Source organism: Alosa pseudoharengus, unplaced genomic scaffold (assembly GCF_046254945.1).
Source record: "Alosa pseudoharengus isolate Yale_2024_CS ecotype anadromous, Long Island Sound unplaced genomic scaffold, YU_APseudo_1.1 YU_APseudo_1.1_scf_1, whole genome shotgun sequence".
NCBI classification, from domain to species: Eukaryota; Metazoa; Chordata; class Actinopteri; order Clupeiformes; family Clupeidae; genus Alosa; species Alosa pseudoharengus.
Window position 1 is genome coordinate 57,249,235 of NW_027468564.1, and position 14,810 is coordinate 57,264,044.

General features: G+C 42.7%; 3 protein-coding genes across 5 annotated transcripts in view; 1 reads left to right on the forward strand and 2 right to left on the reverse strand.

Annotated features, from left to right (window-relative positions):
* Positions 1 to 1,239, reverse strand: LOC143119574 (carbohydrate sulfotransferase 1-like). Its single transcript, XM_076281182.1, has one exon. It carries the CDS (start codon positions 1,237 to 1,239, stop codon positions 1 to 3), a length of 1,239 nt encoding a protein of 412 aa, XP_076137297.1.
* A 616-nt stretch (positions 1,240 to 1,855) lies between these two features.
* LOC143134425 (nuclear distribution protein nudE homolog 1-like) lies at positions 1,856 to 7,108 on the forward strand. Its single transcript, XM_076294831.1, has 9 exons — positions 1,856 to 1,963; positions 2,471 to 2,560; positions 2,713 to 2,866; positions 2,995 to 3,143; positions 3,258 to 3,394; positions 3,517 to 3,693; positions 4,010 to 4,095; positions 4,288 to 4,442; positions 4,890 to 7,108. Exons 2-9 carry the CDS (start codon positions 2,475 to 2,477, stop codon positions 4,981 to 4,983), a joined length of 1,038 nt encoding a protein of 345 aa, XP_076150946.1. The 5' UTR covers positions 1,856 to 1,963; positions 2,471 to 2,474; the 3' UTR covers positions 4,984 to 7,108.
* A 390-nt stretch (positions 7,109 to 7,498) lies between these two features.
* The window catches only part of myh11a (myosin, heavy chain 11a, smooth muscle), a 29,403-nt gene continuing 22,091 nt past the window's right edge, over positions 7,499 to 14,810 (reverse strand). For 2 of the 3 annotated variants that reach the window (XM_076294811.1, XM_076294801.1), the window contains 13 exons: positions 14,358 to 14,462; positions 14,118 to 14,270; positions 13,729 to 13,977; positions 13,287 to 13,499; positions 12,933 to 13,145; positions 12,664 to 12,825; positions 12,454 to 12,582; positions 12,269 to 12,357; positions 12,013 to 12,136; positions 11,585 to 11,793; positions 11,315 to 11,423; positions 10,906 to 11,078; positions 7,499 to 8,878 (listed from right to left, as the gene is read on the reverse strand). In XM_076294811.1, the coding sequence (XP_076150926.1) occupies positions 8,740 to 8,878; positions 10,906 to 11,078; positions 11,315 to 11,423; positions 11,585 to 11,793; positions 12,013 to 12,136; positions 12,269 to 12,357; positions 12,454 to 12,582; positions 12,664 to 12,825; positions 12,933 to 13,145; positions 13,287 to 13,499; positions 13,729 to 13,977; positions 14,118 to 14,270; positions 14,358 to 14,462 (2,067 nt within the window). In that variant the 3' untranslated portion in view covers positions 7,499 to 8,739. Of the gene's footprint in view, positions 8,879 to 10,420; positions 10,454 to 10,905; positions 11,079 to 11,314; positions 11,424 to 11,584; positions 11,794 to 12,012; positions 12,137 to 12,268; positions 12,358 to 12,453; positions 12,583 to 12,663; positions 12,826 to 12,932; positions 13,146 to 13,286; positions 13,500 to 13,728; positions 13,978 to 14,117; positions 14,271 to 14,357; positions 14,463 to 14,810 lie in introns of all 3 variants that reach the window. The other variant, XM_076294819.1, reaches the window with a different exon arrangement.

Here is a 14,810-nt window from a genome sequence, read left to right on the forward strand (position 1 = left end):
TTACTGAGATGTCCAAAAATTCCTTTTTTTGAAGAGAATGACCGACAAATTCCTTAGCTCTTCTGAAGAATTAACAAATGTGTAGCCCAGTTCATGCAAAGTTGTTTGACACAAGGTTTGCAAATACTGAACCATGTCATAAGAAAGTTTCAGCCTCCAGCTGTCTGAGTTGGTGGCCGAGTCCCTGTTTGTACTCAAGACGTCCATTGGTGACCAGCTGCCTCTTCCATGTGTATTTTCTTTAATCCAGTCAACCACACTCTTGTCCAAATTCAGGCCTAAAAATGTGAAAACCTCCTTTATCTTTTGTCTTGGCTCTTTTGCTAGATCCTCATACCTCACCAGCATGTACCTTCCCCTCAGCCAGTCAGGTTGTCTCAGGGCCGTGGCCACAGATCTGCGGTAGTCCTCACACACGGGCTCCTGTGTGAGGTTGAGACCCTCCGGTTTCTGGCGTTTCATCTTCCACAGTCTCATCAGAGGGTAGTTCTGGGGGAAGGTCATCATTCTGGAGGCCAGTACTCCCCGCGGGTCCCTGACCAGCTGGATGACCTTCAGGTTGAGTCGAGGGTCCTCCAGCAGGTCTCTGACATCACTGACCTCTGGCACTCGCACTGTCTTGATGACCACGTGCCCTCTCTGCTGGCAGGACTGTGAGGCCAGGGTGAGATTGAGGGAGCCACACTTCTGGACACACTGGCTCTCAGTCACATTCACCAGCTGAGGGCTGAAGACGTGGCACACCGGAGGAGAGCAGAGGGCTTTGCTGGCACCCCGGCGCTTCAGCTGGTCTGTGATGTGCTTCTCTGGCTGTGGTCTGATGTAATCCTCCAAGAGGTGCAGGTCACAGCGGAACAAGCCCCTTAGAAGATCCCTACTGGCCCCGAGTATCATCCTTCGGTTGGCATGTGTAGAGTTCAGCGGAGTCTGAATGTGGTTCAGAGGTTCATACAAATAGAAGACATCGGAGTGATGGTTGAAGAGCTGCCCCAGAAATGATGAGCCAGAACGTGTGGCAGCCAAGATGAGAACGTGACTTTTGGAAGGAGATGTGTTTCTTAAAGAGTCTTTTTTATATGTTAGACAGGCAGGGTCCATTTGCTGGAGTTGGAAGTGATTTTGATTATGTAGAACTGAACAGATATTCAGAGTTATGGATGGAAAAGATCTAATCGCAACATACTGTATAACAACATACACTAAAGCCAAAAGCAGAAGAAATTTCCAGGAACATTTCATGATAGTATGACTGTGTCGCCCTTTTCTGCAGTCTGTAGGGACAGCAGGATAATCAATATCACTTTGACAGAAAAGAGGGAAAAAAGGCAGTTATTTCTTTAAACAGTGCCTTACCTTTCAGGTGATGAATACACGACTGCCTTTTAAAACAAGTCACACTTGAGGCCCTGGCCACCTCCCTTTTTATTCTAGATAAGCTGATAGGGTGGAATTACTGTGCCAAAGCACATAAACTAATAGCCTGTGACTGCAGTATGCACAAAATATCATAATAACAGTTTGAAAATGGATGAAAAGAAGGTGTGTGAAAAGTGTTTTCTGTAAAACTGGACGTTTAAGAGTTAATTTAGCTTTAGTTTGCCCAGGTTTGCATTAATCTTCAAAACACTTAATTCTTTGGTTAGAGATTGTTGTTCATTCATTGTACTTGTCACATAGCTTCCATTAATATAAAATAAGTGCTTTAAGTGGGTACAAACTTTAGCCCTTTGTGATTGGTGCAACTGTAGTTTAGCGTCTTATGATTAGTTCAATAGGGAGGAACCCTATACGTCATGGTGCCTCAGCCAATAGCGATGCAAAATCCACTGTTGGTTTAGATTTGAGTAGCCTGTGTGATGCCTCTGAATGGATTGAAAGAAGGGAGTTAGGACATTCGTTACAACCACCATTATAATTATTTTCAACACATACGTTATTGTATGTGACAGTTGTTCATATCGAGGTACGCACTTTATTCACTTCCCTCACTTCCCTCATACTACTGAACGGCAAGATTTGAATACAAGCTAACTACTTTTTTTAGGTCACCTGGGTGAGCTAGTCAGCTAGCATGCATGCTTGCATAAAGTGTTTTTAGCTTTCTTGGGTAGCTAGTTAGCTAGCAAAATTCGAAGCTATCGTTACACTTTGTAACGTTCACAATATTGGGGCAAACTTCAGTTTACAGATATAAACGTTGCATTGTGAAATTGCATTGATTGGCTAACGATCAAGTTATATTGAATGAACGCTGTTGTGTTATACCATGCAACTGCTTGCTAGGTATTAGTTAGCTTTCGACTGTTAACTTGCTAGCCACAGTTGTATGCTATTTCGGCTTATCAATGAAAAACAATGTTAGATATAACTTAATGTTATAACAGTTCATATTGCTTTCAACTGAATACACTCACTTGTATGTGTAACATATCATACTTCTAAAAAAACGGTCACTTTGCTGTTGACCTAGGACTATGGGTGAACCTCCAGCACCAACGTTTGAGTCATTGGAAGAGGAAGTCAGTTATTGGAAAGAGGTGGCTGTTAAACATCAACAAAGGTATCGAATAACTCTCAAAACGTATTTGATCTCCCATCAATGTAATAAGATATTGTATTGCTTTACGTATCGATCGTTGGATCATATTGCACTAACATTTAAGTCGAAGCGAAATGCGTTGTTTATGTATGATGCTCTTTCTCTGTGGCTAGTGCTCTAGACGCACACGACGAGCTACAGGAATTTCAGCAAATGAGCCGAGATTATGAGACAGAACTTGAGACTGAGTTGAAACAATGTGAAGCGAGGAACAAGGAGCTACAATCCAACAATGAACGTCTGCGTTCGGAACTTGATAACATCAAGGTAGGCCATTGCAGTGATAGAGGTTCTAAAATTTTGCAACAGGTCAAGTGACGCATGCTTGTTTCATTGTAGTTCGAAATGTTGTGCATGACTAAACATGTCCTTCTCATTCCCCTAATTGTGTTCAGGAAAAAATTGAGGCACAACACACTGATGCATTTCGGCAAATGTCGAGGCTAGAGGATGAGCTTGCAGAGACTACTGCAGTAAGGGACCACCTACAGAAATACATCAGAGAACTGGAGCAGTCCAACGACGACTTGGAGCGGGCTAAAAGGTATGTCACTGATTACTGGAAATTAACTGGTAAGTCCCGTCAACTATGTTGCAAAAATGCAAGTGTGGTGTCTACTGTGCTGTGTGACCTACTTTGCTTTCCCCTCCCTTATAGGGCCACAATTATGTCTTTGGAAGATTTTGAGCTGCGGATGAACCAGGTTATTGAGAGGAATGCTTTCCTGGAAAGTGAGCTAGATGAAAAGGAGAATCTTCTAGAATCAGTTCAGAGGCTGAAAGATGAGGCCAGAGGTGAGCGAGCATTTCAGTTCTGCTTGCATATTCTACAGTGGTCATGTTTGGAGTGAAACCTACCCACATTGTTGTGTTTGAGTTCATCAGAAGTCTTGTTTATTTCACATGTCCTCTGCCAGATCTTAAACAAGAGCTGGCTGTGACGCAGAAGCAGGATCATCGCCCTCCATTAAGAATTTCCAGGGACATGGACAAGCCAGAAGCGCCATTACAACTTCCTGGTCGTACCTCTGTCCCAGCCACCCCTGCAAACCCAATTGGATCATTCTGCACACCATCAACAACACATTACAGAGGTAAAGCCAGGGTTATAGAGCCTGCTAAGGACTGTATACATGCATGACATTGAAAATAGTAAGCAATCATCATCAACTGTTTTTTATTAAGGGAGAAATTGACAGTAGTAGGAAGCAATAAGATCAGATTAAGCTAAATCTTTATTGTTTTTATGGTGATAGTTAGAAAGTGATTTAGTTGTTTTCTTGGAGTCTTCACGACAGCCTCTCTGTTTGATGAGTTCACACGCTGGTCTCTCTGTTTGATGAGTGATGAGTGCACACGCTGGTCTCTCTGTTTGATGAGTGATGAGTGCACACACTGGTCTCTCGTCAGGTATCTCCATGACTGGCACTCCTCTCACCACTTCTGCTAGGATCTCGGCGCTCAACATTGTTGGGGAGCTGCTTAGGAAAGTGGGGGTAAGTCATACTGCTTCACACTGATGTGCCTCTAGTGAGCATCACTATAGTTGAGTTTAAACTGGCATCATTTAATAAAACGCCTATGTTTAATGCTGTAATAGCATTTCGGTTCAGATTAAAAGTGTGCTTTGTGTTCAGTTTTGCCCGTCTTAATACTGTTTGTCTTTTTGGTCTTTTTTTTTGTAATAGAACCTAGAATCCAAGCTTGCCTCGTGTCGAGATTTTGTTTTTGACACACCAGCTGTTAGGCCAGCCCTTTCTGCAGGGACTGCATCTGCAGCCGCCCCCTCAGACACCTCGGAGATCCGCTCCACTGGCCACACCGTGCCTCAGTTTGAGAAAAGGTGAGTAAGTGCTTTGTTATCTATCACAGCAACCTGTTTTGCATCATATTATATTATTATGTAGAGAAGTTATACACTGAAGAGTTTCAAATTGATTTATTTTCACGTTTCACATATAATCACATTTATGTACACTGCTCAAAAGAAATTAAGGGAACACTTACGGTTTTTCACAATTGTTAAAACACATTTTTTGAAACCCTCCACCCTTTTCTCCTTTCTCAAACGTTCTGTGAATGTTCTTTGAGAAAGAAAAGAAGGGTGGAGGGTTTAAAAAAGATGTGTTTTAACAATCGTGAAAAACTGTAAATGTGTTCCCTTAATTTTTTTGAGCAGTGTATAATCACATTAATGTATTTTATTCAGTCATTTTCCCACACAGATTGCCTATGATTTGTGTTTGCTTGAGTGGTAATATGTCCCTCTGGTCTGAAACTCCTCCTCTAGTTTGGTGAAGCGGTTGGAATTCGGACCTGCATCTTCCCACTCAGCTCCATCACCATTGCAGTCTCCACAAGGTGGGGTCAAGATGCTGCTGTAGGACACCAACACACTACCTCCGTTCCCTACCCATAATCCCAATGGGGATTTTTATCGTGTCTGTGTCCTGTTTGTGTCCTGTGTACCTCATGCATCACTTCAGTTGGTGTGTTTGAAATGGCTTCCCGTCTGTCCTCTTCTGTGTGTGGTCACTGAAGAGCACAGCGATGTGCTAGCTGCCCCCTGCTCCTTGCTTTTGCATGCCCAGCTAGTTTGGAACCAGGGAGGATGAGATAGCTACGGAGTGTAATGGAATCAGAACCCACAAGAAAAGAACTCTTGACTGTTGACATACAATTTCCTGCTGAGAACAGCTTAGCATCTTTGTAGTTTTTATTTCCTAATCATCCCCATGGAGAAAGCATATCCCTGTGACCTTACACATCATCTAACCTCATCTGCCCCCTGTGGGCCTCCTGGGCGGGCAGCCCTGGGTCTCCTAACTGGGCCAGGGGCCTGTCTGGGGCTTAGCGTTAGCCTTTAGCCACTGCTGCCTTCTAACGAGATCTGTGTCTGTAGAGCGCTTCCTTGGAGACATACCACAGCCATTCTTCTTCAGCTGACTGCAGTTACGTTGCCTCGATTGCTGAAGCTCACGCATTTGTGTGTCAATAGCTGCAGGCTACTGCATCTGCACTGTGGTGAAGTGGCTTTAGTTGTGATATTTTTATTTCATTTTTTTAAAGTATGTATTAGCTGCCCTAAGATCTGCTGCAGGGACAAGTTGAGATGTTTGGCTTTATCTTAGTTTGTTGACGTTCTTGTTTGTAATTAAGATTCAATTTATTGAAAGGTAAATCAATCCTGGCTGTTAAATTTGTTCTACCACACCAGCGTGGTCAAGTGAGTGGTGAGTGTGTAGATCAGACCTCTGTTCAGACGTTGAATTTGGTGTGACTCACGTATAGAGCAATAACATGTGATGGTAATATTCCTTCACTCTATTTACTATGTAAACATTCAGTTTCACATCAAGGTCATAAATGGATATACTCTATGCAGTACAGTATCTGTTTTTGCTTCAGAAAGGCTATAAAGGCACATGCCTTGGCAATCTAAACTGTTATTTGAAGCTTGATGGTTTCAGTGCTAAAATTAAAAAAGAACTTTTAAATATGGTAAACATATTCTTATTCTGTCTAGTCATAAATAAATAGTATATAGGTAGATATATCCATATATGAAGTTTAATGACTGATCAGCTAGGTGTAGTTTATAGGTCAATATGCCATTAACTTTCCTAATATGAGGTACGCAAAAATAACTGCACTGAACAGTACTATGGAAATCTGTCCAGTATTGTAACAAGTACAGGCTGTGGGGTCAGAAAATGCTATTTTTAATATGGAATATACATATGTTGGTTTGAGTACTCATGGGTACCATTCAGCTTTAAAGTCAAATGATCATAGCTTACACTTCAAGAGATATTGTTTTTGTTATCAGCATGTCAGAACCAAACAACTGGCAAGCCTATGTGTTTGTCTAAACAGAGACTTTCCATTTTCATCAGATTTGCATTGTTCTTTTAAGTACATTGTTTATTGAACTTACCGTAGATTGATACTATTTTTTTCTAATAAATGTTTACTGGATGTTCTGCTTTCTGAAGTGACATCACATTCATTCATTTTGAAACCAAGAACTATACTTTCCATAACTTAATTTATCCCATAACTGTTTTTTTTTTTATAAATGATTTGTACATGTTAAAGTTTGGTTATGGTATTTAAGTAGTTGTTTGTTGAGTTTGGCCATTGTGCTGTAATGTTACAGTGCGTTATCATGGCAAAAAGCACAAGTTATGACCGAAAGATCACAGCTATTCCAGTTACTCTACAGGGCACTGCGTCTGTATACCCAGAAACGGGACGTGTGGTCACAGATCCATAGTTTTAAGTCTAGAATTTATTTATTGACTAACATAAGACCTTATATTTTTCTCTCCAACAAACTACTTATCTTTGGAATAATTTGTAAAACGTTTCACTGTGAGATATGAGAGGTAGACGAGCAATATTTGCAAGACTTTGCAGGGGACCCTAGTTTTACAAAACGTATTTGTATGTGGCTTTCTTTGACACTGTTACACTGTCAGGAAAAGTCACAATAAACTGAATATCAAAGCTTGTGTTTCTGTGTCTAATGTCTAAGTTGTTTAAGTGTCTGTCAGTCAGTATATACAGATATGCATGCATTATAATGAAGTAAACTTTGCTGTGCTGATATGGCTCTATAAATACCTTCCATTGCCTGGTTTTATGCTTCACTCATTCCCACTGTAGATTGCGGCTGACGAAGGAGGCTTTGTATAGAATATGCCCCCTCACCCCTACACACTTCTCATCTGAATGAGTTTCAGGTACCAATTTTATAATCATGTTTTTTATTGATACATTATAGGGGTGAGGGTCTGCAGTACCTAGACTGCTCTTGTGCTGGGTGTGTAATTAGTACAATCACCATCTGAAACAGGCCCCACAGGAACAAAACAAAAACAACAACTAACACGGAAAGGCTTTTGTCAAACTTTATTTTAAGTGCAAGTGGTTTCACAAATTCATAATTTTAGTGACATTTATGCCAATTTATGTAAAATACAATAACTGATGTAGTTTTAGTGAAGTGGTACAGCTCGGAGGATATATTTAGATTATATTAAATTAGTTACTAGAAGAGACCAGTTGTTTGTATAGAATATGCGTGATACAGGGTGGAATATGATTGCACATCACTTTGTTACCTTGAAGTGAAAGAGGGTAATGACTCAAATGTCTGATTTGAAACCTAAGCCTGACCAACCAAGTTGTTGGTTGCTGTTGTTATTTTCTGGCATTAATTGAGTAATTGCACGAAAGGCTCTCGGTGAGCTAATTTAATTCCTGTGGAGCCAGGTGTGTTTGAACCTGCTGCTATTCTGAATTAGTGTCTACACGGACCCGGTTAGGTGTTGTACCTAGTGAATCAGCACGTTACGATAAAAAAGGACGTAAAGACACTAATTACATTCAGAATAGCGGGAGGTTCAAACACACCTGGCTCCACAGGAATCAAACAAGCTCACTGAGAGCCTTTTGCGCAACTAGTCCATTGTTTAGACAAGGTTACAGAAGTGATGCACTAAAGTGCAGAGAAAATGTTTCTTGGGGATGCTGATATTGCCTCTGTCTATTTTAATTTAGGAGATGGGAAATGTCACTGTCAACACAAATATTATTCATCATTATCTGAAGTTCATCCTTTGAGGAACACATTCTTTATTGACATGTGTTCATTACTAAGATCTTTAAAAGCTACTGAAGCATTCCAAATTTGAAAAAAAAAGTATCCCCGCAAGTGAAAAGCAATATAAGACGTACCTGAGAAAGTGTAAATCACTAAAATACACAATTATCCAATTTTCTAAAATAGTTCAGTGCAGTTTAATGAAAAGTACAGTGGGGAAAAATAGTTATGTAATAATAAAATTTGTTTTGTTTTATACTCTTTGGAGACTGCCAACATTCGGGCCTTGTGGGCGACCAATGTCATGCTCATGCAGGAACAAATATATAAATTAACATTTAGCCATGTCCACATGTTGCAGAAGGTCTATGGACTACAGGGCAGCATGAGGTGAAAGGAAGCCTTAATGCAGTGCTTTGGCATGGCCAGCAAGCTAAAGGTAATTTCAGTGTGTGTGTGTGCTAAGAATAGATGGGGCAGGTCTATGAAACAGCAGAAGAGAGGGGGGCGATGGGGTGGACGCTGGGCAGCTCTACTCTCCCTTCATTCCGTTGTAATCGCCTCCCACGTCGCCAGCGTCCTCACCTGCATCACTGCTGTCCATCATTGTTCTCCGGCCGCCCCCACCAGTGCGCCGGGGCGTGCTGCTGAAGGACGGCTCGTTGCCCCGTCTAAAACGCCACAGAGCCAGTTATTAGATTAGCTAGGGAACAGACAGCATGGCGGAGATGGGGACAAGCACTTGCATTATGGGCAGCTGATGGTGACCTGAAATCCACTGTAATGCCAGAGAGAAAAAATAACTATGTCACAACATCAACCCAGGCACGGCTCCAAACAGGTGTCAACTGTGCGTTCATGCACATCCTCTTCAGTCCACTTTTCAATTCAGCCAACATTTCAGCTTTTTAGTTAGTCATACAGAAAGATTTATCAAATGATTAAACCAAGTGTGAGTATGGTTCTGTTCACTTCACTGTCATTTATGTTTAAAAATACAAACTGAGATGCAATGTAGAAGTGGCACTTTATGTATGATATCTACGATATAAACCGAGAGTATAAACAGAGAAAACTTGTAACAAACATTAAAGGAAAATATTTAATGATGAATGTATATAAAAAAAATATATGATTTGCTCCATTAGTTATCCTGACAACAGGTCACTTCATTACGACTAAGTGCTGTGTTTTGTTTCTGTAGACTTGTGTGGTGTGATGAGATGAAACAGGAATGCAGCAGCAGCAGCAGCAGTAACACTTCAAAGCTTTGAGTCAAACAAAGTCCTTCAGAGCTCTGACCAGCATCCTGGCCAGCACCATTATAGGTCTTACAAAATTACTTTTCTAATCTGTGAAAAAAAAATTCACACTCATTTTTCACACCTGAACAGTTCCGACTGTACAGATTGTAAATTGTCATGCCAAATGATCCCACTAATCATATTCTACAACTGCTGTAAGTGATTTTTGAAATCCCAAATTTGCTTGCTTGCTTTAAATTCTGAGATACTTGAAGAGTAGGCTACAAAAAACTAAGAACTCAGTTCTGAGCTCAGTAATCTGGGACTGAATTTTCAACATGGGCTGGCAGTATTAACCAATCAGGAAGCTTCCTACTTGCTTAGTATTCTACTTAGCATATGTACCGAAGAAAATCAGTAGGAATCACTTACATATTTAAAGCAAATTTGTTTTGCGAGATACAAAATGTTTGTGCTTTAGACCCACGAATGACAACTTGGTTGGTTAGGGACTTTTATCAAACTAATAAAATAAAACAATAACTTCTCAAATTCTGTTCATAGACTGTTCATCTGTAGGGTTTTGCTTGACTAATCAGTGAAGGCCAGAAAAACAACAGGTGAACACAGTACATAACTTTTCAGAAAGGCAGATTTAGAAGATCATGTTAAATATAGCCAGTGTAACTCATTTGAGTCGTAACTAAACAAACAAATGAGTTAAGTTTAGATCTCTAAACCAGCCTTGAAATAGAGAGAAATATGGTCAAATTGTTGGAGCTGATCTTCTCAAACATTGTGCTACCTTTAGGTTTACAGTCTTTGCTGTGAGACTTTTGAAGAACAGATAGCAGATGTTTGATAACTTTAACCATATTTCACTCAGAAAATGAGAAGATGAACGCAAGAGGTGCTCTGTGACCAGAAAAGGTATCACATTGTGATGAACTCCTAGAGGTGCAGCGGTACCTGCATAGTCACTGCGCAGGTTCAGGATTGCCTCTGCAACAGACACAGACACACTTTGACTGCTTGTATCCCGAATTCCAAAAGATGCTGAACTCGTCTGTCTATTTATTCAGAGCCATTTCTTGTTTGGCCTTAATGCCACTGGGTGATGGACTTGGATAAATTGTTAAAAACTAGGGCTCGGATCTGAACCCTGTCTATACGGTCTTCTCCTGGAATGTGAAGGCTTGAGGCTGAGAACTGAGGCAGCATGGTCCAGCTCATGGATGAAAATGACAGAATGAGAGACAAAAGACACTGACAACAACAAACAATGCGACAACACAGACAAGACAAAAATAATTCTGACCATTTTATTCTTTCCTCTGGTGGTCGTGTTGGAATGTCTCTTGAATTGAGTTCATCAAAGTATTTCTGATGAGACACTTTTAACTTTTCAGTACCATGTAACGGCGGCCCACGGAGCTCCGGCCTCATTCTCCTACCTGAGTTTGCTCTTGAGAGAGTTGACCTCGCGCGTCATGTTGTCATTGGCCTCAGTGGCCTCCTCCAGCTCTCTCTGCAGTTTTCTGCGGGCAGCAGTGATGCGCTGGGACTCCTCCTCTGACTCCTCGAGCTGCCTCTTCAGCTGCTTCATCCGCACGTTGGTTTTGTCCGCCTGAGAGGAGACAACGCAAACGCCGAGAGCAGAGACTTCAGGGGAGAAGTGGTACCAAGCCTTTGAGTTATTTATTAGTGCTACAATAGCAAGCTTTCTTGCCAATCTAAGTTTAAACCTACAGACACAAATGACCTCTCATTTGGCGTAATCCATCAGTAGCTTTGAATAGGTATAAACGAGAAAAAAGTGGTACGAGAAAAACGAGAAGGCAAACTAAAAAATGAAGAGCTCACCTGGTCTTTGTACTGCTCTGCTTGCTTCCGCTCATCCTCCACCTGAATGATCAGGTCCTTCAGCTTCTTGTCCTTCTGACGCACGGCCTTGGCAGTAGTCTGCTTATCTCTATAGAGGGTCACACACAATCAGTGCCACAGCGCTTTCAGTTAACACAAGACATGCCACCACTATGTACCTCCTCCACCTCTGTTATTAGGCCAATGATGGTCATGGTGAGATGTTCCCCAGTGCATGTGTTAGTGCAGTATGTGGTGTACAGCACTCACCTGCTCTCCTGCTCCAGCTGCTCCTCCAGCTGAGCCACTTTGGACTCCAGGGCGGAGATGGAGGACTTGAACTTTGACTTGACTTGGTTCTCCATCTCCTGTAATTTGGCTTTAAGTTCTTTGTTCTGCCTCTCCATTTGCTGCCGTGCACTCTCATTCTTTTGGGACGTGGAGCGCTCTGACTGAAGCTCATTGGTCAGTTGGTCAACCTGAAGTGATTGAATGAGACAATGCAAACAAAATTAATATCACGTGGCTTGTACAACCTCTTCTGCATCTGTGGTTCTGGCAGCATATTATCATGTACTATTCCCTTTACGTTCAGTTACTTCAGTGTCATATCATCCCAGTGTTAACTCTACATAAATGTTTATGACCTTGATACCTTCATGGCGCTTTCAATTCAGTTCTGTTGTCTCCAACGTTACCTGTTGCGTGCTCTTCCTCAGTCGATCATTGACAATCTCTGTGTTGCTTTGTTCCTCCTCCAGTTCCTCCTCCAGCTGAGAAATCTTTGCTTCCAACCTCCGCTTGTCATCTGCAAGGGCTGACCTGGAAATGTTCCAAAAATTGTGTTACAATTACGTAAAAGTGAAGAGGGCTGTGATGCATGCGTCTTTTAGAATGTAGCAGTATTTCATGCATTCATGTTTTAGCTTGTAGCAGCAATACTGTCAGACGTACTTTCCAGAGGTGTTGCTGGTAAGCTCATCAGCAAGCTCATCTCTCTCAGCCTCTGCTTGCTTCTTTCCTCTCTCTGCGGCAGCCAAGTCCTACAAACAAGCGTAATCACCACTTTTAGACTTACAAAATTCTAGATAGCTCCTGATAGCTCCTGATAGCTTGTTGAGTGAAAGAAAGGTAGGTACCTCCTGCAGCTGCATCAGTTCTGCCTCCAGACTCTTTGCCTTCCTCTCACTTTCCTTGGCGGTGGAGAGAACATCCTCCCTGGCAGAGCGGGCATCATCCAGTTCCCTCTGGTAGTCCTTCATCTGGGCCTGTGAGAGAAGCTCAAGTTAGCCTTGCCATAGTCAGAAGACACTCGTCCATGACATAAGATGCTCTGGAATACGTCTCACCTGGATCTTGCGGAGCTGCTTGATGGCCTCATCTCTGCCCTTATTGGAGGTCTCGATCTGGTCCTCCAGATCCTTCACGTCTCCCTCCATCTTCTTCTTGGCGGCGGCCATGCTGGCTCTCTGCTTGCGCTCGTCGTCCAGCTCTGTCTCAAGCTCACGCACCTGCCGAGAGCAGACGGCTCCTTTAAATTCTCTACGGCTTTTAGAGAACAAGGAAACGTGGAGCATATCAAAGAAAATGTGTCAGTCAGATTCTTCCATGTACGTACCTGCTTCACAAGTTGTCTCTTCTTGTCCTCTCCCATCTCGTCTCTGCCCTGCAGGTCCCTCTCAAACTGGGCTTTCATGGCCTGCATGTTGACCTCCAGACGCAGCTTGGCGTCCTCTGCTGCTTGCAGCTCATCCTCCAGCTCCTCCAGCTGAGTCTTCATCTCGTCCACCTGGGCCTCCAGGCCACGCTTGGACTTCTCCAGCTCGTGGACCTACAACACAAGGACAATGGGCTATCATCACAGGAGGATCTGCAGCAACAATAATGGAACCATTATCCTTTATTTAACAAAACAGATGGCAGGCTCCTCATCACATTCATGAACAATGTATCTGAGATGGGATGAACTTACGCTCTTGCCAACGTCATCCTTTGAGCTGACCAGGTCCTCCATCTCAGCCTTCAGGGCTTTGTTGACCCTCTCCAGCTCCTCGCGTGAGTCCTGAGCCTCCTCCAGTGCCCGGGCCAGTGACAGCGCCTTGGTCTCCTTCTCACGGGCCTCCTGCTCAGCCCGATCTCGCTCATCAGCGTACTTACTGGAGATGCTCTTCTCCTCTGCCAACATCTGAGCAAATACTTGAGGTTAGCTTAGTTCTAAGTTCTCAGTTAAGTTCTAAGTGCTTGTTACAAGTTAAGCATGTGTAATGCACACTGAAATAGTTTTGACAGTGATTGATGACAGGCATTTGATGACAGCTGATTGATTATAACAGGCATTTGATGACAGTGATTGATTATGACAGGCATCTGATGACCGATTATTATTGATTGTAAGACATTTGAAATGAACTGACCTGGTCAAACTTCTTCTGTTTCTTCTCCAGGTTCGAGACGACAGTCCTCTGGTTGTCAAGATCCATCAGGACGTCCTCCAGCTCCTGCTGCAGCCTGTTCTTGGTCTTCTCCATCTTGTCATGAGCTGCTGCCTTCTCCTCAAACTGTGTGTTGGAAGCCTCAAGATCGCGCTGCAGTCGCTTCTTGTTCTCTTCAAGCGCCTCTACGTTTCCAGACATATCCTCAAGCTTCTTCTTGAAGTCTGACAGCTGTGGATTTCACATATCAATCGTTTCAGATTAGTCTCTAGATTAGATTAGATTAGATTTTCATCTAATCCCTCCCAGTCTCACAAAATAGCTGGTGAGATGTTTGACTGTGACCATGATGAGACGGACGGTTGGCCCACCTGGATGTTTAATGTGGTGACATGTCTCTCCACGGCCCTCTTGGCCTCTGCCTCCTCGTCCAGCTGCTCTTGAAGACCGTTGCGGTCGTCCTCCATCTGCCGCAGCTTGGTGGAGAACTGCAGCTTCAGTCTGGTCTCCTCGGCCAGCAGCTCCTGAAGGCACACAGTTAGGTTTAGGGTTTGCAGTCCATTACAGTGTGTGAAAATGATCACTAAAGAGGAGGAGGACTGATAACTCACCTGTGTGTCGTGGACCTGAGTGGTCAGACTGGCCACATCTTTGCTCAGCTTGATGTTCTTACCCTCTGCTTCATTGAGAAGGTTGGTCACACCCTCCAATTCCACCTACAATGACAAGGTAGAAAATCTGTCAATTTGCATGGCATATGCTGTTCTATGAGGCAAACTCTTTTAAGCAGTTATGTCATGGTTGTCCCAAACATTTAGAATGTGAACACCACTGAATTAAATCACAGCACTCACATAACTGTAGTTGTTTTTGAACCATATAGCTAAAACCCAAAACTTCATGACTGTGGTCAGGCCTGCTTCCAAGGAAGCTCGCCAGATTACTAACACTTTGTGATGAAAAAGGCAAAATGTATACAGCTGTGTTGATAGCAGTGCTTTTGGGGGCTCAGTTACAAACTAGTTTATCTTTGTTGCCTGACATAATCAAAGTGTTACACCCAT